Source organism: Sceloporus occidentalis, unplaced genomic scaffold (assembly GCF_023333645.1).
Source record: "Sceloporus occidentalis isolate IW3139 unplaced genomic scaffold, rSceOcc1.0.p SCAF_8, whole genome shotgun sequence".
Classification (NCBI taxonomy): domain Eukaryota; kingdom Metazoa; phylum Chordata; class Lepidosauria; order Squamata; family Phrynosomatidae; genus Sceloporus; species Sceloporus occidentalis.
Genome location: NW_028316988.1, coordinates 25,115,344 through 25,140,578, shown reverse-complemented (window position 1 = coordinate 25,140,578; position 25,235 = coordinate 25,115,344). Strand labels below are relative to the sequence as shown.

The 25,235-nt window shown below is 47.0% G+C and overlaps 4 protein-coding genes across 11 annotated transcripts; 1 reads left to right on the top strand and 3 right to left on the bottom strand.

Annotated features, from left to right (window-relative positions):
• Positions 1 to 433: 433 nt before the first annotated feature.
• LOC149308334 (kxDL motif-containing protein 1-like) lies at positions 434 to 6,503 on the bottom strand. The gene is made up of 5 exons (XM_089535636.1): positions 6,421 to 6,503; positions 4,395 to 4,508; positions 1,969 to 2,121; positions 1,375 to 1,421; positions 434 to 776 (listed from the first exon to the last, which is right to left on the bottom strand). Exons 2-5 carry the CDS (start codon positions 4,487 to 4,489, stop codon positions 550 to 552), a joined length of 522 nt encoding a protein of 173 aa, XP_089391762.1. The 5' UTR covers positions 4,490 to 4,508; positions 6,421 to 6,503; the 3' UTR covers positions 434 to 549.
• Positions 6,318 to 19,771, top strand: LOC149308333 (peptidyl-prolyl cis-trans isomerase FKBP8-like). 8 transcript variants are annotated; one of them, XM_089535586.1, is made up of 11 exons: positions 6,318 to 6,481; positions 7,654 to 7,765; positions 7,891 to 7,928; positions 12,395 to 12,708; positions 13,675 to 13,844; positions 14,189 to 14,277; positions 15,233 to 15,450; positions 16,049 to 16,221; positions 16,560 to 16,637; positions 17,441 to 17,578; positions 18,374 to 19,771. In XM_089535586.1, the coding sequence occupies exons 4-11, from the start codon at positions 12,417 to 12,419 to the stop codon at positions 18,458 to 18,460; spliced, it is 1,245 nt and encodes a 414-aa protein (XP_089391712.1). In that variant the 5' UTR covers positions 6,318 to 6,481; positions 7,654 to 7,765; positions 7,891 to 7,928; positions 12,395 to 12,416; the 3' UTR covers positions 18,461 to 19,771. The 8 variants fall into 8 exon arrangements, with proteins under 8 accessions (XP_089391712.1, XP_089391716.1, XP_089391713.1 ...); XM_089535587.1 differs by having other exon boundaries at positions 6,434 to 6,513; XM_089535588.1 differs by lacking the exon at positions 6,318 to 6,481 and adding an exon at positions 6,841 to 6,924.
• A 1,163-nt stretch (positions 19,772 to 20,934) lies between these two features.
• On the bottom strand, positions 20,935 to 21,861 carry LOC149308332 (heat shock protein 30C-like). The gene has a single exon (XM_089535632.1). It carries the CDS (start codon positions 21,743 to 21,745, stop codon positions 21,083 to 21,085), a length of 663 nt encoding a protein of 220 aa, XP_089391758.1. The 5' UTR covers positions 21,746 to 21,861; the 3' UTR covers positions 20,935 to 21,082.
• A 2,557-nt stretch (positions 21,862 to 24,418) lies between these two features.
• Positions 24,419 to 25,235, bottom strand: LOC149308331 (alpha-crystallin A chain-like). The gene has a single exon (XM_089535635.1). It carries the CDS (start codon positions 25,065 to 25,067, stop codon positions 24,504 to 24,506), a length of 564 nt encoding a protein of 187 aa, XP_089391761.1. The 5' UTR covers positions 25,068 to 25,235; the 3' UTR covers positions 24,419 to 24,503.

Below are 25,235 nucleotides of genomic sequence, written 5' to 3'. Positions count from 1 at the left end.
GGTGAAACTGCTTGCCTTTGGGCTGTATCCACATTCAAGCGTTTGCATGACAATATGAGTAGGCAAGTGTCCAAAGTGACTGCTGTTGATCTGAAGCTTCTAAGCAGCCCAACAGTTCAGAAATAGGAAAACCTATTTTGAGATTACAGTTCCCAGAATCCCCCAGCCAGCACGGCCAAGTCCCAATTCTGGAAGTTGTAGCCCCAAAAGAAATTCCCCGTCCCTTGCGCAGAATCTAGTTATTTCAGTTGGACTCTCACCCATCTCCACAATTTGGGTTTTACAGAAAGTATGAGACGCCCTCTCAAGGCTTTGCCAACTGGGCATAAATCACAGCTCAGCACGGTCAGGAAGACGGTGGCTTCATGCAAAAGCTGCATCGCTCATGCTCGCCTCTTTTTTTCTCCCAGTCACAGAAAAAGTTGACCAAGACTATGCAGAAAATACATATTTAAAAACAAAAACAGAAAAACAAACCAGGAAGGTCTCCATTTCAAGCATCTGGCTGCAGGTGGGGAGACAGGCCCACCTGAAAGTTCAGCCAGCGAACTAGTCCGTCTCATTGTCATCATCCGTGACACTCTGGCCATTCATGGCCGGAGAGTCATAAGGACCCTGGGACAGGTCTTCAAAGTCGTGGCTGGTGGCAGGAGAGATGATGTCCGGACTTGTGTCACAGGACTCGGTGCTCTGCTCCGAGGTAGCAATGGTTGTGGCCGTGCTTTTGGGGATCGGGGTGAAATCGTCATCCTCCAGGATGGGAGATTCGTGAATATCTGGAAAGGAGAAAAGGAAAAGGACAGAAGAAGATGGAGAAAAGATCTGTTTAAAAAAAATGAAGGGCAAAATGGAAAGGGTAAAGTGCTCGGCATCAACTGGTCGCCGGAAGAAAGGCATTTGCTCAGTCTTGATCTAAGCTGATATATGTAATGCAGGATAAATAAAACCAACCTACATGTATGACAATTCTACAAGATACTGAGATGTCTGCCTGTCCTACTCTTTCAGCCTCAGCTTTTTTCAACCTACAACACGGATCTACTTAATAATTTGGACTGACTTAACAGACTGACAGCAAGGAGTGCAAAAGGGATTATGTGATCCAGAAGAGGTTGCTGGTCTCCCATCCTACCAAGCCAATGGGGGATGATGGTAGCTACTGCCCACAAACCTCTAGAGAGCCACACCTTCTCCAGAACTGGAGCACAACCACTGAATGTGTGATGTGTTCTAAACAATGTTACATAATATGTTTTTGTACTAATGATTGGTGCCATTACTAATTGTTCAGCAACGTTCTTGCCTGAAGTCATTAAGGAGCTTTAAAAAATACAAGCAGAGGAAAAAAGAGAACTTCAAACTGAGCATACTCACTGCTAAATGCATCTGGATACTGTTTTGCTAGCTTCCCTTTCAGTGTCCTGCAAAGAACAAGAAGCACACCAGTGGTGTAATGGTAAGTTTGGAATATCATTGCAACAATCCCCAAAGCCAAGCCAGAAAGATGAGTACAGGAACTGTTGGCCACAGAGCTGATCTCTATCAAGAAACCAGTTCTAAAAGAGGAATATCTTATGTAAACATAATGGGACTTAATTGCCTTTTCTAAGACCAACCCAACCCCAAATACTTCCCACTGAAATGAGATTGTTATTATAAGGACTGAAACTAAAGTCTCTTTCAAATTAACACAATTAGAGCAGTTTGATAATGCTTTAATTGCCATGGCTGCATCCTGTGGAATCTGAAGATTTGTAATTTGGGGAGAAACAAGAGCGCTCTGGCTGAGAATCCAAAATACTGGAGGAAAGCGTGCTGTAACTGGAGTGTTTTAATATTTTAATGTTTTATTTTTTCATTCTGAGATCTCTGAGGAAGGGAACAGATAAGTAAGGTTCAGCAAAAAACCTGGAGAGGCAAATGGAGGTGGTGGTGGTAGTGAGAAGGCTGGTGGAGAAGCAAACGCACCTGATTCTCCGGAAGATGCTGTCCAAGTCCTTCTTCATCTCTACCAGCGTCCGGGTGTGATGGAGAAAGCGTTCATTCATCTGCTGCATGCGGACACTAGACAGGTTGTTGAAGTTGAGCAGCATCTCATTGGTTTTCTCAAACCGGTCAAGCCTGGGACAAGAAGGAAAGCGATTTGACTAGACTGGCACAAAAATGTTGCATGCACCTTCTTGAGGTCAAAGATCCTAGAATTTGAGTCAAGCCAACTACTTTTGTGGACTCCAGTTTCTTGAATCTCCTAGCCATCATGGAAAAAGACATGGATGGGGGTAGAATTCAGAGACAGTTTTGTTAGTCCGGGATATCAGCATGCAAAGGGATCTTGTAGCATGTTTGAGACTAACAGTGCCACAAAGTTGTAGACCATAAGCTTTCATAGACTTCATCTACTTCTGCATCTGAGGAAATAGCCCAAGTCTACAAAAGCCTCTGCTACAACTTGTTTTGCACGGTTGTCTCGAAAGTGCTACACAATCCCTTTGTATAAAGACCCTGAATTACAACTCCAAATTACAACTGGAATCATGGGTGTACCCAAACTGGTAATTCAAATATCAAGACCGCCACACGGTAAAAGCTTTTGTAAGCAAAGTAATGAGCCAGCCAAGCAGACATCTCTGCTCCCTGGCTGACGCTTATTTTGGATGCAAAGAGCCAAAAGGTCTGGCTTGCCAGGTACTGTCAATACCTGGCTTGACAGAAACATACCCAGGGGGATTAATCTCTGTGGTCTGTTCCTCTCGGTTGTGTTCACAAGCTAAAAGCTGCCCATTTTAAAAACCTTGTTGATAAGTTCATGCCTGTTGGTTCTGTGACAGGAGAGACAGAAGCGGAATAAATAAAAAGGAGGCAGTTCCCATTCCTCGGGAGATGACAGTGAGAGACAGGGAAGGTTAACGCAGAAAGTCAGGGAAATGGAGGGAGAGGGAAGCAAGGACTAGCGGAAAGTAGAAACGTGGGGCAGAAAATTTTCTGGTGCTACTTTTTTTCATGGAAAATTCCCCATACTTTATATATGAGTGCTTGTGTGTGTGTGTGTGTGTCTTTATCCATAGTGAGGGTTGTTGTATTGCAATCAATCACTATTAGTGGGCTAAATGCAGGATATTAAGTCCTAGATATACTTCTAAGTAGTCAAGCATTGACAAACCCTGGTCTTGAGAGGACTAGACTAACAGATGACCGCACTGCTAAGCTTCTTCCTGTTTCACAAAGGGCCCATACAGACAGGCCAAAATAAAGCTGCTTCGAGTCACTTTGGAAGTATGCTGTTCAAATGACACATGCATCCTAAGAGGCTAGAAGCTGTGCCAAAGCTGCGCTTCAGTCCTTAGGACTGGAGTGTGGCTTTGGTGCAGCTTCCAGCCTTTTAGGACGCATACATCATTTAAGCAGCATACCTCCAAAGTGACTTGAAGCAGCTTTATTTTGGCCTGTCTGTAGGGGCCAAAAATTTGTGACATACAAGTAATCAAGAAAGAATTAATTCCCTGTGCCCCCAGACTAGAACCCATCCTTTAGTAAAATTCAACTACTTGTCCTGAATCAGTATTTTCACAACTTGAAATGGAACTGATAAGCAGCATCAAGAGGAGCGGTATGCATCTGGAAAGAACTGTTTTGTGCAACATTTACTGAGTTGTACTACAGTTACAACTCATTAAAAGCTAATTAAAAATTTGATGTATCAAGTACAATGCTTTTCAGGTATGTTTCCTAAAAGAAAAAGATGTAGAATTCAAAGATATGGCCATGTTAGTCTGTAGAATCAGTGTGTAGAGAGATCTGGTAGCACCTTTGAGACTCAAAAAAGAAATTGGCAGCATGAGCTTTCGTAGAGTTCAGTCTACTTCCTCAGGGTTGGGAAGATTTGATTCGGCTCCTTGCCGCCCGATGAAATAAATTGAATTATATTCCATTTAGCTGGCGTGTTCGTGCCTCCGTTTTCTTCACAGGTCTGTTAAAAAGAAACGGACTATAAGAGTATGAGCTCTTACAGATTTAAGTTACTTTCTCGGATGCCTTTAGTAAAGCTCATGCAGCCAACTCCTTCCTTTCAGTTGGTCTCAAAAGTGTTAAAAGATCTCTCGACGTACAAAAAAGAGAGATGTAGGCCCCATACAGACAGGCCAAAATAAAGCTGCTTCGGGTCACTTTGGAGGTATGCTGTTTCAACGATGCATGCCTACTAAGAGTCCAGAAGCTGCACCAAAGCTATGCTCTAGTCCTTAGGACTGGATTGTGGCTTTGGCACGGCTTCCGGACTCTTAGTACGCATGCATGATTGAAACAGCATACCTCCAAAGTGACCTGAAGCAGCTTTATTTTGGCCTGTCTGTATGGGGCCGTAGTCATCTTCTCAGTTAACCTCCCTGAACACTTACATGTTCTTCTGAGCCAGAATGATGGCATTAACGTCTTCAGAGTTCACCATGCTGAGCACCCGGCTGCAGAAGACGCCTGAGGCGGTGGGCTCCATCGTCCGAGGGGCTCGCAGCCTGTGAAGAGAAGCCAAGGTGGACATAAAGACCAAGGAAACTGTGCATCAGCTTCGCAGAACCAACATTGGCAATTGTGATCTTCTTGGAGGAGAAAGGCATTTCAGAGAGAGAAGAGGGGGGTGTTCTTAGGACGAAAACGCTGCCAGAATTGGCCCCGCAAGCAAGCCAGCCAAGCTGTGTCCCGCTTTCTCCATGTCACTGGAGAATTAAATCCCAAAACAGCTTTTTAAAACCAAATCCCGAGGGAACCACAGATAGTCATTGGTTTGGCACACCAATGTGGGAACTCAGAAGAAAGGAAAGTTACATTTTGGAACTACAGCTCCCCAAACGCTTCATTTGCCAGTCTCATAAAGGACAAGCTCTCTGGCCTGCAAATAAGGGACATCCCTTATGATAAGGGACACCTCCCAGCCCCGTAAGGGACACTTTTCCTGGCCCTCAAATAAGGGACATTCCTTAGAATATGGGACATATGCCAGCCCCATAAGAGAAAGGTGTTCCAGTCCTCAAATAAGGGATGCCTCTTATAATAAGGGGCACCCACCAGCCCCATAAGAGACAACGTTTCTAGCCCTGAAATAAAGGATATCTCCTTTAAAAAGGGACACCTTCCAGGCCCACAAGGGACAAGCTTTCCAGTACTCAAATACTGATCATTCCTTATAATAAGGGACGCATTCTAGGCCCATAAGGGACAAGCTTTCTGGCCCCCAAATAAGGGACGCCCCTTATAAGGTCACTCAGCACGATGCTGTGGTTTGAGCCTTGGGTTATGACCCTGGAGGCCAGGGTTCGAATCCCCACTCGGCCACAGCAACCCACTGGGTGGCCTTGGGCAAGTCACACTCTCTCAGCCTCAGAGGGAGGCAAAAAAGGCAACAGCAACAACAATAACCCTGGACCTGAAAGCACACAACAATAATCAGATTATGATAACTTGGCAATGTTGTTTATGGCAAAAGACCTTCCTTGGCCAAAGTATACCTCAAAGTCAAACAAGTATTGCCCCAGTGTATCCCTACTGAAAGCCAAGAACCCCCGCCCACAAAACAAGCCCCGCCCATAGCACAAGCTCCTCCCACATTGGACCTTCTCTCCTTTACTAGAGTCCCCTACTGAAAGCCAAGAAGCCCCGCCCACAGCACAAGCTCCTCCCACATTGGACCTTCTCTCCTTTACTAGAGTCCCCTACTGAAAGCCAAGCAGCCCCGCCCACAGCACAAGCCCCGCCCACAGCACAAGCTCCTCCCACATTGGACCTTCTCTCCTTTACTAGAGTCCCCTACTGAAAGCCAAGAAGCCCCGCCCATAGCACAAGCTCCTCCCACATTGGACCTTCTCTCCTTTACTAGAGTCCCCTACTGAAAGCCAAGAAGCCCCGCCCACAGCACAAGCCCCGCCCACAGCACAAGCTCCTCCCACATTGGACCTTCTCTCCTTTACTAGAGTCCCCTACTGAAAGCCAAGAAGCCCCGCCCACAAAACAAGCCCCTCCCACAGCACAAGCTCCTCCCACATTGGACCTTCTCTCCTTTACTAGAGTCCCCTACTGAAAGCCAAGAAGCCCCGCCCACAAAACAAGCCCCTCCCACAGCATAAGCTCCTCCCACATTGGACGTTCTCTCCTTTACTACAGTCCCCTACTGAAAGCCAAGAAGCCCCGCCCACATTGGACCTTCTCTCATTTCCTAGAGTCCCCAACAGGCTCCGCCCCCAGGAGGCATAGCCCCTCCCTATTGCAAAGCCCCGCCCCCTCTCCACTATATCCAATGATAGGGAAGCTCCGCCCCTCCTCCTCCAATGCCTCCGCCTCAGAACTAGCCCCGCCCCCTTGAGGCAACCGTTGGGGCAAGGCCCCGCCCCCTTGGGGGCCAAACGGTCGTTGAGGCCCCGCCCACCGCCGTACCTGAGGGTTTTTTTTCCAAGCCAGCGGCTCACATGCCTGAAGGGAGCGCGAGCGGAGGGCGGTAAGGTGGGACGGAAGGCCCGGCGGAGTGAGGCAACGCTTCCCTTCCTCGTCGCCGCGGCCGCTTCCCATAGGCACAGGCTCACTTCCGGGTAGGGGCGTGGTGACGTCAGGACGTCGTGCCCTCGCCGTGCGTGCGTTGAGGGGCGAGGGTTACCTTGGCAACGCTGCCTGCTTCCGCGTTGCTCCGCCGGCCCCACCCTCGCTGCGTTGTGATTGGTGGAAAGGTGGGAGGGTGCGACGGTTTGATTGGTCGAAAGGTGAGAGGTGGCCCCGCCTCCTTGAAAGGGAACCCTTCTTAACCCTTTTTAAAGGAGAGTCGGGTTCCTGGGCATGGGCAGAATGCGAGTGTTCGGGGGCGGCCAGGTGGAGCTACTGAGCATGGACAGAGTGCTCCTTTTTCAACCCAAGGAAATACAGGGGAAGAACTAACTCCCCTTCAGGGTACCTGAGCATGTGCAGAGTTCCTCTTTTTCAACCCAAGCGATGATAGGGGAAGAATCAAGTCCTTTTTAGGATTCCTGAGCATGTGCAGAGCGCATTTTCTTACATCCAAGTCAACTATAGGGGAAGAATTAGTTCCCTTTCAGGGCTCCTGAGCATGTGCAGAGCGCATTTCCTTACAGCCAGGCAATTATAGGGGAAGATTAACCTCCCCTTTGGCGTTCCTGGGCATGTGCAGAGTGCCTTTCCTTCTACAATAGTTCATAACAACGGCAATGACAACTAATTACTTCCCAAACCTCAACGTTCAAATGTAGGGCATGTCCTAGAAAAGGAGGACAGCCAGTCGCCTTGAGGACTTGCTGTTTCCTTTATAAAGCTGAGAGAGTGTGACTCAGCCAATGGGTTTCCATTGCCAAGCGAGATTCGAACCTCATTCGACACCCAAATCACCCTGGCTCTCATTAATATATCGATTACTATCAAAAGTATTTATTACTAACGATCAAATTATTATTATTATTATTAATATTTGAAATGTTACCTGAGAACCAGCTCAATAGAGAGGAAAGTGCCTAGAAATGAATCACAGACCTATGAACGAAAAGTCCAATCCAAACCTTTGTGTGTCGCATGCTGGAGATGCGAAAATCCAATGTGGTATAATTTATCTTTATTCTTTGTATGTTTCTCTTTGTGCGCTGCCTTTCCTTTCCTGGAACGGTAGAGAGCTAGAAGATGGACGCTGCCGGTCTGAAATCGGCTCGGAGGAGACATCGCCAGCGTTGAACCTTTTCACTGTTAATCTATAACTCGACGCTGTCTCTCCGCCAAAGGAACCGTGAGTCTGCATTTGCTTAAAAACCTCAGACATTTATTCCTTCGGGGCAAAGGTCTGTCTGTGTGACTTTTCTCCAGAAGCCATGAAGGTGACAAGCTTCGGCTTTTCGTTTTATCTTCTCGCAGAGCTTGGAGGTCTCTGAAGAAGGAAGGATCCATTGTAGGTAATACACTTGTCCTTCCATATTGGCTAGGGTTAGGGGCACAAGACCCCCGTCAATATGGAAAAACCGCAAATAACAAAAACACCATGTTTTTACCTGAGAGGACACCTCTCTAGGAAGCTCTAGGTCTTCCAGTGCAACTCTGTGGTCAACGCCCGACAGACACTGACCATAGAACTGCGCTGGAGCAGCGACAAAGGCCTAGTCAGTATCCTCTCTAGGAATCTCTAGGTCCTCCAGAGCAACTCTGTGGTCAACGTCTGACAGACACTGTCCGTAGAGTTGCACTGGAGGAGCGACAAAGGCCTAATAGAGTATACTCTTTAGGAATCTCTAGGTCTTCCAGAGCAACTCTGTGGTCAACGTCTGACAGACACTGTCCGTAGAGTTGCACTGGAGGAGCGACAAAGGCCTAATAGAGTATACTCTTTAGGAATCTCTAGGTCTTCCAGAGCAACTCTGTGGTCAACGTCTGACAGACACTGTCCGTAGAGTTGCACTGGAGGAGCGACAAAGGCCTAATAGAGTATACTCTTTAGGAATCTCTAGGTCTTCCAGAGCAACTCTGTGGTCAACGTCTGACAGACACTGATCATAGAGTTGCACTGGAGGAGCGCCAAAGGCCTAATAGAGTATACTCTTTAGGAATCTCTAGGTCTTCCAGGGCAACTCTGTGGTCAACGTCTGACAGACACTGATCATAGAGTTGCACTGGAGGAGCGCCAAAGGCCTAATAGAGTATACTCTCTAGGAATCTCTAGGTCCTCCAGAGCAACTCTGTGGTCAACGTCTGACAGACACTGTCCGTAGAGTTGCACTGGAGGAGCGCCAAAGGCCTAATAGAGTATACTCTCTAGGAATCTCTAGGTCCTCCAGAGCAACTCTGTGGTCAACGTCTGACAGACACTGTCCGTAGAGTTGCACTGGAGGAGCGACAAAGGCCTAATAGAGTATACTCTCTAGGAATCTCTAGGTCCTCCAGGGCAACTCTGTGGTCAACGTCTGACAGACACTGTCCATAGAGTTGCACTGGAGGAGCGACAAAGGACTAGTAGAGTATCCTCTTTAGGAATCTCTAGGTCTTTCAGTGCAACCTTTAGTTAAAGTTGAGCATAGAGTTGCACTGGAGGAACTACAGATTCCTAGAGAGAACATATATAGCACAGGTTTTTCTTGGCAGGATGTACACTCATCTCTCCATATTTGCGGCTTTGATATATATATATATATATATATATATATCAAAGCCGCAAATATGGAGGGATGAGTGTACATCCTGCCAAGAAAAACCTGTGCTAGGTTTGCCCTTAGGATCGCCATAAGTCTGAAATGACTTGAAGGCACACAACAACGATAGCAACCGTCTAATTAAAAATGATAATAATGGTAAGCCACTCTGAGAGCCTTTCTGTCAGAGAGCAGGCTATAAATATCCTAAATAAATAAAAATAATAACAACAACAATACTCTGAACTGCCACAACTCTTTCCTACAGAGTCCTGGGATTTGTAGTTCGCTGAGGCACCAGAGCTCTCTGACCGACCAAGCTGACATTATTATTATTATTATTATTATTATTATTATTATTCAACCTGCTCCATCAGAGAGCACTGTGTCATAGAATTCATATTTATTTCCCCCCACAATTGGGACACAAAGCGGCTTACAAATCAAAACGTAATCCAGTTAAAAACATACAAAAGCGGGCGTTAAAACAGAATTAAACTAAGACAGGATTAAAATGCATATCGTAAAAAAGAAAAACCCAAATGCCATTTAAAAGAGAAAAGCGCTTAAAAATCAGTACGTCTTAAAACGGTGAGCAATTCCCCAAACTTTGGCCCTCCAGGTGTTTAGGACTTCAGCTCCCAGTAGCCCCTGCCAGCTTGGCCAACAGTCGGGGATTCTTGGAGCTGAAGTCCAAAACATCTGGAGGACCAAAAAAAACCTCGCCGAGCTACAAATCCCAGCAGTTGAAAGTGGTGCCAAAGTGCTGTAATTCTGCAGTGTGAATGCATGCAATGCCAAGCTCTTCCTAACTCTGTTTCTTTCCCTTTAAGAGGCTTCAGATACGAAAGGAGGTGGAGGTTAGTCTGGTCAAGCTTTGACAAGCAGCTGATCCAACCTATCCCTTCCATCGCCTGCTGTCAGCTGAACTTATGGGGGGGGGGGACAGTGAAGGGGGTGGGAAGAAAGGGCTAATTCCTGGGTCCAGGTGAGTGTTTTGCAAAAAGGCAGAGATCTGAGAAGGGGAGCCCAGGACTAGTGGACCCATTGCAACTCCAGCTGGGTCTTTGCAGCCTGCGTAGACTCTTCAAGCTTTGGCCCCCGCCTGCCTTAAACTTTCAGCCCCTTATTTATTTTGCAAAGGGGGGGTTTAGGTGCTGACGTTGGAGCTAAAAGTGTCTGCCTTCCAGAAGGCACCAAAAGGACTGGCATTCGAGCTGGCTTTCCAATTTTAAATGTATTTTTTTTAGATCCAATGCCGAGGAAGCTTTAGGGATTTAAAAGCTGAAAGCTCTGCCAAGGGAGCCGTGTGTGTATTTGTGTGTGTGTATCACTGAAAGCTAGCCCTAACCAGTCTCCTCCCCAGTTAAATCCATCTTTAAACCTTCCTTTCCATTCACGGCACAGGGTTCCTCCTCGCTTTCTGGCTGCACATACTATTTGCCTGCAAGCCTTGCACTCCAGGTGAATGCACAGTTTTAGGGATTTTGCAAGTTGCTTCCGGGTCGATCCGTCTGATCTGTGAAAAAGCTTTTTGCCCCCATCAGTCAGTCTCCTAGTCCTCAAGGTGCCGGCCAAAGGCCTTCTGCTCTTTCTGGGTTTGCCAAAGATTTTTTGTTTTTATGTCTTCCTTTGGCTCTTTACGTTTCGCGTCTCACTAGGCCTTCTGCATGTTTGATGCAGGATTGTCGAAATGTCTCCTGTAACTTCTAAATTGCTTCTGTGCCTTGGTTCCTTTGGCTCCACAGTCTCCCAAAGTTGGCTTTGGAGTAAAAACATCAAAGACCCAGATGTTGATGTTCTTGCGTGCCGACAAAACATTGGAAATGGCACAGATGAGTGCAAATGAGTTGTTGCATTTTTGTGTTGTCGTTGTTGTTGTGTGCCTTCAAGCCACTTCCGACTTAATGGTGACTCTAAGGCAAAGCTATCATGGGGTTTTCTTGGCAAGATTTGTTCAGAGAGGCTTTCCTCTGAGGCTGAGAGGATGTGACTTGTCCAAGGTGGGTTTCCATGGCCAAACAGGATTAACTTTTCTCTCTCTCTCTGTCTGAACCTAACCAAACCCACAGGATTGTGGAGAGTGTGAAACAGTTCCTTCCTTCTCTCCGCGTTTTTGGCCCAAAAAGCTTGGGATAAAAACCTCCTCAGCTTTTTAAAGTTATCAGCCTCTTGCATCTCGCCCGGCCGCTGTGAAGGCTGACTCTGGGGAGATCCTAGAAGTGCTGGATGTGATGCAGGCCCTGATCCGGCCAAACCTGTTTCCCCAGTGGAGTTGTCTTCATCAAGCCTGAGCTGTTTTCTTCTTCTTGGTGGCAAATCATCAACCCACACGCGCTGAAGGCAGAGTTTCAGGGACGGTAGGGGATTTGCACTCACATCCTCTCTTGGTGTCGCAGGACAAGAACTGGCTAGGATCCCTCTGGGCTCTAGGTAATGCTTCCTTTTTAAAAAATGACAACAACAGCAAAGCTAGTAGTGACTTAAGACCTGGTTGGTGAGCTTGTAGGGGCATGGATTGATGCTCTGTTTTGAACTCAGAGCCTGGAGGTCTGACTTGTCTGGTGGTGGTGGTGGTTGTGTGCCTTTAAGTGCTTTCTGGCTTATGGCGACCCTAAGGCGGCTCTGCCATGGAGTTTTATTGGTTTTCTTGTTTAGAGGAAGTTGGCTTTTGTCTTTCTGTAAGGCTGAGATAATGTGACTTGTCCAGAGTCACCCAGTTGGTTTCCATGGCTGATTGAGAATTCGAACCTTGTTCTCCCAGAGTCCTAGTCCAGATCTCAAACCACTATGACACACTGGCTCTGTATATTATATTACATTTATTATAGTTGTTGCTGCTTTTCTTGAATCATTTCTTGAACCCTAAAGCAAATTTATCTCAGGGTTTTCATGGCGTGATTTATTCAGAAGGGCATTTTAGGTCCATCAGTGCAATTCTGTGGTCAGCATCTAGAGATGTTGACCATAGAGTTGCATTGGAGGATCTAGAGAAAATACTCCTCTAGGCATTTGTAGGCCCACCAGCGCAATCCTATGGTTAAAATCTGGTGGGTGTTGATCACAGAATTATGCTGTAGGACCTAGAGATACCTAGAGAGGTGTTCTCCTAGAAAAAAAATTAGTGGATTTTTATTAGTGGTTTTTCCACTTTCAGAGGGGTCCTACTCCCTTAGGCCCCCTGCTTTTGTGCCACCAAGGAGGGGACAGATTCTTTACTTCTCTCTTCTTCCCCGCAGCTCCCCTGTCTTTGCCGGCGCCATGGCTTCCGAAGGGGAAGGCGTGGATGACATTTCTCCGGACTGGGCAGGAGCCAGCATTGTCGACTTGACCTCCCCGGAGCTGGAAAAGGCCAACCCCTCCCTGATAGACAGCGGGGAAGATTTCGAAGTCCTGGACAACGACGAAGAGGGAGACGAGGACTTGAGTGGACTCCCTCCTCTGGAGGACGTGCCGCCCAGCAAGACCAAAGAAGATGGCGCAGGAGATGCACCCGACGCCCCTGCGCAGGAGGAAGGCTCGGAAGTGACCCAAGAATGGCTTGATGTATTAGGTTAGAGCAAGGGGAAGGGAACAGTTGTTTAGAGACCAAGGCTGATTTCCCACCCAGCCTCACAACCACACTATTTATTTATTTATTTATTTATTTATTTATTTATTTATTTATTTGCTGCCCTTCTCCCCAGAGGGACCCAAGGCGGCTCAAAGATAAAACCTTTAAAATTATTATAAAATTAAAACAATTAGAACATTTATATATTAAAATCACATAAAATATATACAATAAAATATAATATAAAATCACATAAAATATAGTTAGGTTGTTGTCTGCACAATGGGGCAAGGGAGTTGCTGCCTGCTAAGACATGTGTTGGCAACTACGCAGCAGGGTAGCAAAGCAAGGTTTTGAGCCCACAACCCTTTTGGCTGTCTTTGGGCCCTTTTTTTTTCCTTTTCAAGGTTCTTCTGGGGTGGACAAATCTCATGGGGTGTTTTCGCTGCTTGTCAAAATGGCCCCGAAAGGCACAAAAAGGAATGTTTTTAAAGTGAGGAAGATTTCTTTCTGCAAAGTCCAAGCCTTCCCTCCCTTTCACTGGCTGCATCTGCACTGCAGAACTAATGCAGTTTGTCACCACTTTTGACTGCCATGGCTCCATCCTGTGGAATCATAGGATTTGTAGTTTGTTGAGGCACTGGAGGTCTCTAAGAGTGAAGGCTAAACCGCACTACAAATTCCAGGATTCCATAGCATTGAGCCACAGCAGTTAAACTGATGCCAAACTGCATTATTTCTGCAGTGCAGATGCAGCCTCTGTCAGGCCTTTGCCTTGGTTGCAGTTAACAATAGAGAAGTCATGATTTTGCTCATTTCTCCTTCAGAAGGTTTTTTTGTGTTTTTATTTTGGAGAAGGGACATAGGATTGCCATAGGGGCCCAGGGCCACATCTGACCCATGAGCCAGACTTTCCCATTCCTTTGTGAATGTGTTTCTCTATTATTCCCCCCCCCCCTTCTCCAGGAAGTGGCTTGTTGAAGAAGAAAGTCCTTGTGGCGGGTCACGGCCGGGAAAGCCGGCCAGTCAAGGGCCAGGATGTGACCGTGCGGCTGAAGACCATGTTGGAGGATGGCACGGTGGTGGAAGAGGACCCCAAACTCACCTTCACACTGGGAGACTGTGACGTCATTCAGGTGTGTGCCATCATCCCAGGAGAGAGGGAGGCTGCCAGTCTTAGCCTTTCTGGAAAGGGAGTCCCAGAGCCTGGGAGCAGCCTTGGAGAAGGCCCTGTGCCCTGTGTTCCCACCAGATCTATCTGTGAAGGTGGTGGGGCAGAGAGCATAGCCTTCTCCAAAGATCTCAAAACACAGGCAGGTTCAAAAATGAGAATGCAGTCCTTCAAACAGCTGAGCCATACAGGGCTTTGTAGGTCAAAACCAGCACCTGAACAACAAGTGTTAGCAATCTAGCTGCAATTCTACCCCATGATGCCTGTTGATCCTCCAAATAATCTTGCTCTTTCCCTCCTTCCTCATAGGGCCTTGATCTCTGCGTACAGCTGATGGAGATGGGAGAGACAGCGCTTATTATTTCGGATGCAAAATACTGTTACGGCCCACAGGGGAAGTATGTGGCGAAGTGCAGACATCCCGATGGGTTCAGGAAAGACCTCTTCCCCTGGGAAAGAGGATCTGCCAAACCCTGAGGAGACTGGGAAGTGGGCTGGGAATAGTAGGACAGAAATATTTTGAATCCAGAGCCCCATGTCCTGTGAGGGAATCTGTCAGGGGCCTCATCCCCATGTCAAGCAGAACAGGAATGTGGAGTTTGGACACTCATTTTCCGTTCATGGAGGAAAGATCCAGACAGGCCATAAAAACCGGAAACAAAAGTGGGTGAAGTTTGGACAATCACTTCTTGTTCCAATGGAAGAAGAAATACACAGGCTGCAAAAAAAGATAAAACCATGAGAAGCCTATACAATAGATCCTTGTTATCCGTTGGGTTTGGTTCCAGGATCCTCCATGGATAACAAAATCCGTGGATGTTCAAGTCCCATTAAATATAACGGCAGAGCAAAATGGTGTCCCTTATATAAAATGGCAAAATCAAGGTTTGATATTTGAAAGTTGTATTGTTTTTGAATATTTTCAAACCGTGGATGCTTGAATCCGTGGGTAAAAAAAATCTGTGGACAAGGAGGGCTGACTGTAAAGCCCTCGAAATGGCTAGTATCAGGGGACAGCGTTGGCTATCTTAGAGGAGAAAAGCTTTAAGGGGACCCCACAGTTTTATTAGTTGGGAACATGGGGAAGTTTGTAAGGGATGCAAAATTGGCCTAATGCAACCCACTGGCAACACTTTCTCTACCTCTGGCCCACCAAGCAAAGCTGGGCTTAGTTCTTGGCTTTTCAGTGCTCGTCTCCAATCTCTGAAGGGAGATAAGTGCAGACTGGAGTTTTCGCTTCCCTGATTTTATATTCCTGAATGGTAGAATGTAGAGGTAGTGCAAGGCAGAACTAATCCAAAAACGTTCTCCCCAAATTCCTCTGAACAATGTTTCCTCGATTTCTCTGATCAGGAGCCCCGATATCCCCCCGGGTGCGAACCTGTCCCTTGAAGTGGAGCTTCTGGAAGCACGGGATGCCCCAGATTTGGAGCTCCTTAGCGGGAAAGAGAAGATTGAGCTGGCCAACCAGAAGAGGGAACGGGGCAACTTCCACTACCAGCGAGCCGACTATGTCTTGGCCATCAACTCCTATGACATTGCCCTCAAGGTGGTTGGCTCCAGTTCGAAAGGTAACTGGCTCCTGCAGCACAAGGCTGACCTCAAGAGGACTAGCATCCTGCTTCTTGTTTTCCTTTAGAAACCAAGAGTGTCACTTTCTAAAGGGAGATATTCAGAGATGGTGGAGTTTTAAATAAATGATGATTAGGATGGAGTGCAGTGGTTTGAGTGTCAGACTAGGACTCTGGAGACCAGGGTCAATCCCACCTAGCCATGGAAACTGGGTGACTTTGAGTAAGTCACACTCTCTCAGCTCTGGGAAGGCAAAGACAAAGCCCCTCTGAACAAGTTTTGCCAAGAAAACGTGGCGATAAGGTGGCCAAAACGTCAGAAACAACTTGAAGGCACGCAACAGTTAAAAGTCAGGGGGAAACATTGACTTACAAGCTGGAAGCCAGTGGCCTTCAGCAGTCATATAGCCTTTTCCCCTCTTTTTTTCCTTTTGAAAGATTATTGCATGTCTGCCTTCTGCAGCCTTATCGGAGTTGTAGTCTATCTGGCACCAAGCTAGGGAAGTGACATTTGTCATAGTTGGGAGATCTCCACTGTGTACCAATACAATGTCTCCTCACCTTTCTTGGCTTTGACTTTCCTTTTCCTTTCCTCCAGTGGATTTCAGCCCCGAGGAAGAGACAGAGCTGATGGACGTGAAGGTGAAATGCTTGAACAATTTAGCAGCTTCTCAGCTGAAACTGGATCACTACGAGGCGGCTCTGCGGTCCTGTAACCAGGTGTTGGCGCAGCAGCCGGACAACATAAAGGCCCTCTTCCGGAAGGGAAAGGTACAAGATATTTTGGTTGTTGTTTTTTTTAAAAGCAAACCAAAAGAAATACAGTCAAAAAGGCAAATGAAATAATCACACAGTCAAAGTACTCTGGTGTAGTCCATTGGCGAACAAACATGGGAGTGTTAGTTTCTTAGTAGACTTTGCAGGGCAGCACCATTTTCTGGAAATGTTATTTTATTTGCTGCCCAAGGCCCCTTAAGAACCACTGCCAGTCTGTGCTGACAATACAGGGCTCAATGGACCAAGGACTTGACTCAGTGTGAGGCAGCTTGCCACCTTCAGCTACTGCTTTGGGGATTTCCTGAACCTTTTCGTTTTCTGTTCCTTTCCAGGTCCTGGCTCAGCAAGGAGAATACAGTGAAGCCATCCCCATCTTGAAGGCTGCTCTGAAGCTGGAGCCATCCAACAAGGTGAGCGCTGTAAACAGGATTTAACATTAGCCAGAACTGGACTCATGGTGCCACTTGGGACTCTTGGCTTATGCAGGAGGTGCTTTCCCTTTCCTTCTTTTCTTTCCGCCACTGTGCAAAAGACAAAACCTGGCATCCATGTTGGCCTGTGGAACTTCAAGCCACAAGGTGTGGTGATGGCAGCTAGCTTTGGCAGCTTAAAAAAAAATAACAGTGGAGTGGACCCCAAGGGATGGAGTCAGCTTCATTTGTCCCAGCTTTTCATTCTGAAGTCCCAGATTTAATCAAAGCTGGAGGGGGGGACACTTTTTTGGGGGAAAGAGAGAACGAAAATGTCCCACTGACCAAGGTAATTGGGGGAATCTGGGACTTCTAATCCTCCACAGTGAATTTACACACACATAGGGCTGTACACACAGCCCTGAACGGGTGGCCTGGAGCCGCCCTGTTCCACCTAGATCGGGGCTGTGGCAACCACATGCTGCGGCCCTGATCTGGCCTTTCCAGGGCGCCATAGCCACGGCGCTGTGACTTTATGGTGCCGCGTTGTGTGGACTCAGCACCGGAGGAGCACTGTGATGCCGTGTGGCACACGGCGTCACAGTACCCTGGGGGTGGAGCTGGGGTGTGCGTCTTGTAGGTGCTACGCCCTGACGCCGCTCCCAAGCCAGCCGAAACTGTCGGTCTGCACAGCCCCATACTAGTTTAGAAAAGGGACTTTCATGTTGGTTCCCTGGAAAAACCTGTCAAATTGTCTTGAACATTTTTCTCTCTCTGCCTCTGTCTTTCTCGCTGGCCTCCAGACCATTCACACAGAGCTCTCAAAACTGGCCAGAAAGCATGCCGACCAAAAGAGCGTGGAGACAGAGATGTACCGGAAGATGCTGGGCAACACTGGGACCAGCAGCCTCCCCGCCAAGTGCAAAGACAAGTCGTCGTGGGTAGGTGGCAAAGAGGAATGTGTCTGGTGGTTTCAGGACCGGACGGATAAGGGGGTGGGGATTGGGTTTATTCCTCTCCTGGGGTCTAGTGCTAAAATTTTGGACGTGCCAGTGTTCCTCGTGGCCTTTCCCGTTCCAGTTCTTCCGTTCTATGGCTCACCTCACAAGGTTGCAGTAAGGATAAATAGGAGGAGGAACTTGATCACTAACTTTGAGCTCATCAGAGGAAAGGCGGGGGTCATAAATAAATCACCAATAAATCAAGGATTTTATAAATAATGTTGGAATGTAAATTGGATGGAACACAACATGGCTACGCAAGGTGGTTAATACCAGGGTTCAGGATGTCCAGCTGCAGCTACTGTATATACTCAGTAGTTGTACTCATGTATAAGTCTAGAAATTTAGGTTTAAAAATTGACCCCAAAAACGTGAGTCAACTTATCCATGGGTCAATATAAGTACTTATCGTGTGTGTGTGTATACCATTTTGCCCAGGAAACACTGACCTCCTTCCACTCTCTATCCATCAGCCTTTAGTATGAGTACAAACAGTTATACCTGCTGTAATTTTGTAAGTTCTTTGCCATTGTTTTCCTTTCCTTCGTTCTTTACATCCTACATTACATGCCCCTAAGTTTTACCCTCGACTTATCCAAGGATGATATCAAGATCCATAATTTTGGTCTCAAAACCTGCCCTCGAAATACATGGGGCTGACTTATAGTTGAGCATATATGGTACGTTGCCTGTGTTTGGACATTCATGATTTCTTTTTAAAAATCTTTGTTCCAGTCTATTCCGTGGAAGTGGCTTTTTGGGGCCACCGCCGTGGCCCTAGGAGGAGTGGCCTTATCCGTCGTCATCGCAGCCAGGAACTAGTGTCGACCCACTTGCTACTGTTTGAGGAACCAGACCAGCCTTCCTTCCTCTTCCTCCCCACCTGATGCCCCACATTGCTCCCCCTCCGCTCCGCTCTCCATGACCAGTATGCAACTTCGGACTGCAGATCGGGGGGACATGGCGGGGTGGGGCTTTGCTCCTCCTAGACGATCACCTACCCACAGTCGATGTGGGTCACCAGTGGGACTGATGTGCGAGAGAGGCCTCTTGGCAGGAAAGGAGAACTTTGTGCTGTCCGTGGCCACAGGGATGGACTACTGGGTGCGGGGAGAAAAAAAGGACCCAGAAATGTGGGTGTATTTTTTTTTTCGGGATAGGGGGCAAGAAACCTGGATTTTTTTGGGATGTTCTGCACAATTTTCTGTCTCTTTTTTTCAGTTGCATGGGGGATTTCTCAGCCCCTCTCCTCTTTGCTTCCTGTTTCTCTTTTGGGGGGTACTTGAGGTGTGCATTTTGTTTGGGGGTGGTGGTCCTCCAAAGGTTTGGTACTGTGCTGGAAAGAAAGAATGAGGGGATCCTGTTAACAGCCAGGCTGGGGAGAAGGATGTATATAGCTGTAAGACCAACCTTGGCCAAGTTCACACTGCCCATTTATTGCACAACAATCCCATTTTTAACTGCCACGGCAGCCCCATATGCAATCCTGGGGTTTGGATTTTTAGGCAGCAGGTGCTTAGCATTCCAAGCCAGAGAACTCTAGTGCCTCCCCAGACTACAAATCCCAGGATTTTACAGGCAGTGAAACTGGAATCATGGGTGCTGTGCTTGTCTAGTGTGGCAGAGCCCCGATCGCACACTGACTAGAGAGGCGTTGTTGTTGTTGTTGTTGTTGTTGTCTGTACTAGAGCTTAACACCCTCTCCAGTCTTTCTTTTGTGTAACACTGTTGTAAAGGGGCTACAGACCCGGTCTGGCTTGCCAACTCCCGGCTTGTTGGTTTCTTGCCCTCTTCTTTTATTCCCGGGTAGATGAAGCATCTCAGGTGGGGGGGGGGCAAATGCAAGTGTGTGGATGTGCCCCCTCTCCTCCCTAAAATAAGGGGTCAACCCACACCACCCCAAATTCTTCTACATTTTCCTCCTCCCTCCTCATGCCCCTTAGTCTTAAACACTGGCAGCACCCCGTGCCAACCCCAGCCGGCTGAGCTTTGCCGAAGTGCAAATTTCCCCCCTCAAAGATGCTTCGTTCTTTTTGGTTTCCACCGATTTTTAAAACTGTGAAGAAAGAGCGACAACACCTCTCTTCCTCCCCGACAAAAGTCATGGAATAAAGTGAAATCCTCTCAACAGCATGGCCTTGTTTGTGCTGGGTCTGTCTTGGGTTTGGATGCCATTATATAATAATATTTATTATTATTATTAATCAGTAAGTAAACTTGAAGATAGATGTGGTTTTTTTTTTCAATGATGCGTTTAAGGAGATTAGGTGAAAAAAGAGGACAAGGGATAATGTCTCTGGATCTCTTCCTAGCCCTTCTCTTCCTAGCTGTTATCTAGGGAATGCTGGGCATTGTAGTCCAGAACATCTGGGGGCAGCAAGCTATGGAAGGCAGAATAATTACAAGGCAAAGTTGAGGCATCCTGAGCCCAAAGAGGGGAGCCTTTGCCCCTACATGTTTTTGCATATGGTTATCAGAGTCCCTTTGTATTAACCATGCTGGTTGGGGCTGCTGGGAGTTGAAGTCGCACATCTTTGTAAAAGCAAAGGTTCCCTACTCATGTGGTAAGTGCTAAGGCAGGAGTAGACAACTAGGGGGTGCCAGGGGCCAGATTTTCCATGGGACCCCCACAAAGCCCCAAATACCTCTCTTTTCCTGCGGTCCTTCTCAAAATAAGAAGCTGTAAAATTATCTCTGCTGCTTTTATTTCAGACAAACTAGGTGTTAAGGGGAGTATATATCAACCCACTACTCTCTCATAGAGCAGTTTCCTCTGTAATGCAGTCCTAATTTGATAAGAAAGCATGTGTTTTCTTTCGAGTATCCAGTCACGAAACAAAGCACTCAATGCTATGGCAAAGAGACATTGCTCACCATTGGAGGGAGCGCCTCTCCCAAATACATGCTAAGCCTAGGACCACACACTGCATTTGTAATTTTTCAAAATGCCAAGTTTAAGTGCACATCAGAAAGGGAAGAACTACACTCTTTTTACCCCCAAAATAATATATTAAAGCAAATTTTTGCAACCATTTTAGCTGACGTACCGTAAGTGCACATAGATCCACTTTCTGAAATATATACACAATCCAAATTGTGTTTGTCTGAAATAAAACAGATAACACATCCTCACACTGCTGCCTCTGTTTTCCCAGTACCTCCTTTGAAATGAAGGACGGTCAACTCAAGCCCCTCTAAATGTTATTGGACTACCATTCCCAGCCAAGGAATGATGGGAGTTGCTGTCCAAGACTGCAAAAACAACAATGACAAATTAGAAAACTCCAAACATGGGATATATGTATATATAGTTTTATTGCACACAAGGAACAAATAAAAATGAAAGTTTGGCTGGAACTCAGGAAGGCTGGAGGAAAAGGCCAGCTAAGTCACAAGAGATATACCCGAATTCTCACGGAAGGTTCTGGAACAGCATCCATGACCTCAAGGGTCCTTGGGCTTCTCTCCCAGTTCTTTCTCTCCGCCACCATTGGGAGTCGCTTGGGCAGCCGGCTTGACGTCGATGGGGATAGTCTTTTCCGTGGTTGCTGTCGAAGCCAACCGTGGCGCCTCCACACGGAGTTTCCCGTCCGGGGCCAGGGAGCAAGTGACGCTTTGCAGGTCGACGTCGGGCGGGAGGAGAGTCTCCCGGCGCAACTCTTGGTCCTCCCGCCAGTAGCCGCGCTCCTCACTTTCGCTCTCCCGGTGGCGGGTGGCCGTCACTGTCAGCTTCCTCCCGTCCAACTTGACCGTCATCTCCTCCGGTGAAAAGCCGGCCGTGTCCACGGCAAAGTGGTACTTCCCGTCATCCCCTTGACTGTTCGCCTCGGCTTGAGCGACGCCATTTTCCTCGCTCCTTGCCTTCTCTCTTTCGTGCTCCCAGGCCCAGAGCGGCGAAGCTTGAAAGAAAGCCCGGCTCATCTTCTCCATCTCTTGCATTTGTTTCTCCATGTCTCTGGCCACACGGTCGAAGAGGTTATGGCTAGCCGGCCACAGGACCCTGCAAGCTGGCTGCGCTTCCTCAAGCCACATGGGGCCTAAGCCGGCCAGTGGCCACCGATGGCGTAGCGGCAGCATCCGGAGCCAGAAACGGGAAGAGCTTGCCATGACGGTACGGTGCAATCCCGTGCACAAATCTGCTTCTCCGTCTGTGCGAAAAACGTGTGTTTGGGGAAGATGGTGCAGCTGTGCTTTTATAAAGCAGTGAGCGTGACTCAGGCCTTGTAAACAGTGCGAGGGGGAAGGCCTTGGCTCGAGTTCAAGAGCTGACGCAACGGCTCGCAAGAGGTTTCCACATGCGCCTGGAAGGAAGGCGGCCGTTCCAGAGATAGCCAGAGCTGGCAAAAGGAGGAAAGCAAAACCGCTCAATGTCAAAGCCTTCAGCTTTCCAACCGGCTTCACACAGAGAAAGGAGCTTTACATTCTTCGGCTCTTCTGGCAGCTTCTCGAAAAATAAATCCTCTTTTGTCCCACTCCAGGGACCCACTGTCCAGTTTGCGCTCCCCGCTTCTTCTTCCGACACGGATCAAACTTTTGGTTGTCATTATTTTAAGGGGAAAAGGCCTGTCCGCCTCCAAAAAAGCAACAACAACAACAACCCTGTGTTGTCTTTTTCCTTGTTCTCGCAACCCATTGTTAGGTGTTTTATACAGGGCTGGATTAACCATTAAGCAAAACAAAAACTCGTAGGGTTTCAAGGAAAGGGGGACACCACAGTGATTTTCTATTGCTGGATTTCCCATACGTTGCAATAGTGCAAATGGTGTAGCTGAACCAGCCTTCCCAAAAACAAAGGCTCTCACAATAAAGGGAAAAAATGACATACAATAAAAATAATAGTAAAATAGTGACTTTGAGTTTTGGACTGTGACTCGAGACTGGGGTTCGAATCCCAGCTCAGCTATATAAACCTGTTGGATGAACCCTGGGCAAGGCACACTCTCTCAGCCTCAGGAGGATGGCACTGGCAAACCCCCTCCGAAGAAACTTGCCAAGGAAACCCCAAAATCAGTTCGTCTTCAGGTCGCCACAAGTCGGAAACGACTTCAAGGCACGCGACAACAATAATAGAAGTTAATGGTACTTCCTAATTTCCTGAATTTTTTCTTGGGAAATGATTCTTTTGGGCGAATGACTATAGCACCCATAAAGAATTTCCCAGGCCAGCATGCCTGATAGATGATTGGGGATTCTGGGATCCGAACTCCAACAAAGTTACTTTTCCAAGCTCTGGTTCACACTTGCAAGTTTTGACATAGGAAACTCCTTCGGGGGGGGGGGGGGGAGCCAAGTTGGTCAAAAGTACCATTATCTCTTACACCTTATTGCATCATTCTTCTGGGCTTGATTCCAAAATGCAAAAAGAAGGAGAAGGAAACAAGGGAAGTTCATCTGTTGAAAAGTTCCAGTTCTTCAAAGCCAAGGTGAGCAAGCACAGGACTTAACACACCTCCACTTTTCCAAGACCGGGAAGTGCTTGGGCTCCCAACGTTGCACAGATGTGGCCAAGCAATATCAGATCATGGCCACATATATATCTAGAGACACACATATAATATACATGTGTGTGTATATATAGACGTGTGTGTGTGTATACAGATATTATGTGTGTATATAGATACGTATGTGTGTGTGTAGATATGTATGTGTGTATATAGATATAAATTGTGTGTATTTGTGTATGCATGCGTAGATATATATGTATGTGTGTGTATACATATAGATGTGTCTGTGTGTGTGTGTGTATAGATATGTATGTGTGTATATAGATATAAATTGTGTGTATTTGTGTATGCATGCGTAGATATATATGTATGTGTGTGTATACATATAGATGTGTCTGTGTGTGTGTGTGTGTATAGATATGTATGTGTGTATATAGATATAAATTGTGTGTATTTGTGTATGCATGTGTAGATATGTATGTATGTGTGTGTATACATGTAGATGTATGCATCTATATAGATGTGTGTGTGTGTATAGATATGTATTTGTGTATATAGATATATATGTATTTGTGTATGTATGCGTATACAGACGTGTTTGTGTATAGATTTACGTGTGTGTGTGTGTGTGTGTGTGTGTGTGTGTGAATATAAAGATCCTTGGAGAATCAAAGCAGAATCTTTGCAGGGGAAAGGACCGGATCCAGACTTGGCCAGGCATTGAAACAGATCTGAAAACAACAAAGCAACTCACAAGTAATTAGGACTGACTTTGAGTTGCGACTGAACTCAGTGGGACTATCGAAGGGGAGCGTTTTTTACTTTGGTTCGCTTTTGGTTTAGGAAAATAACAATATGTTTGCACATTTCTTCAGATCCAGAAGGGAAAGGACATGAGATTTTTAAACAATCTAAAAGTGAGATAAGCCAAGTCTGATATAATTGTCTGTTCAGAACCAGAGTTTTGAGTAATAGGTTAATATACCCATTTTACAGGAATACTTTTCAGCTATTTTAGCATACAGCCGGCTGCAGCAGTGCAACTTACTTTCATTTTAAGGAGAAAGAAGCCCTTGATGATACATCATATTTCCCCCTATTTATCTCCCAGCAAATCCCAATCTATGGTAGGATCAATATACAAGAGTCACCTTCAGGTTTGTTATATCTGGTACCCACTTTTTCAGTCTCCATTTCCATAACATGCATTTTATGATTCAAGGCTCTCCTTCTTCCAAAGAGACCCAAAACCAGCCACCCGAAGACCCTAAAGCTACTACCTTGGCATGCTCATTTACCTATAGGATATCTGCAAATCGACTGTCCACACCAGGTCTGCATTTGAAATATTTATTCACAAAAGACATTGATCAATATAACTTTTTTGGAATTTCAAATAGTCTCTCTGAATCCAGTCTCTCTTAACCTTGGGCCCGGCTGTTGTCTCTGGCTTCAGACTCGGCTTCTGCCGGAGCGCTGTTTTCTTCCCGGTTGACCGTGATGGGCACTGTCCGCATGGCGGGGTCGGCCGACGGGGCTTCGATGCGCAGCTCTCCGTCGCTGGAGATGGAGCAGCTCAGGCGCTCTCGGTCGATGGTCTCTGGGACGTCCCACTCCCTCCGGAAAATCTCATAGCGGAAGGGTCCGTCGGGCGTCTGTGTGGCTTTCTTCCCCGTCAACACCACCTTCTCTCCGACCAACTTCACCACCAGCTCTTGAGGGTCGAACCCGGCCATGTCTTGGGTCACTGCAAACGTGGCACCGACGGGGTTCGCCGCTGTATCTGAACCACAGCCTGCGTTGCTTCTGAACGTGGTGGTCATCGTGCTGCTACTGGTGGTGGTAGGCCTCCAGCTACTTGTCACAAAGTCCCACAAGGCATCCATCTCTCGTTCCACTTCGTTAAAGAGCGAGCCAGCTCTTGGCCACAAAATCCGGCTCCGGAGAGGACTCCGAGGTGCAGCGAGATGGAGACGGCACAGCATCTTTCTTGGGAAGGCTTTGCGGTGGTCCTCTTTTGTGACTGTGTTGTTGTGCCGCTCTCAAAGCCGCTCGCCTTTTTATCCAGCTCCGCGCCTGGATGGAATATTTGTGCCTTGACGAAGGGATGCCTTGGATTCGTCACCTTCTGTTTACTCAGTTACCCGAAGCGG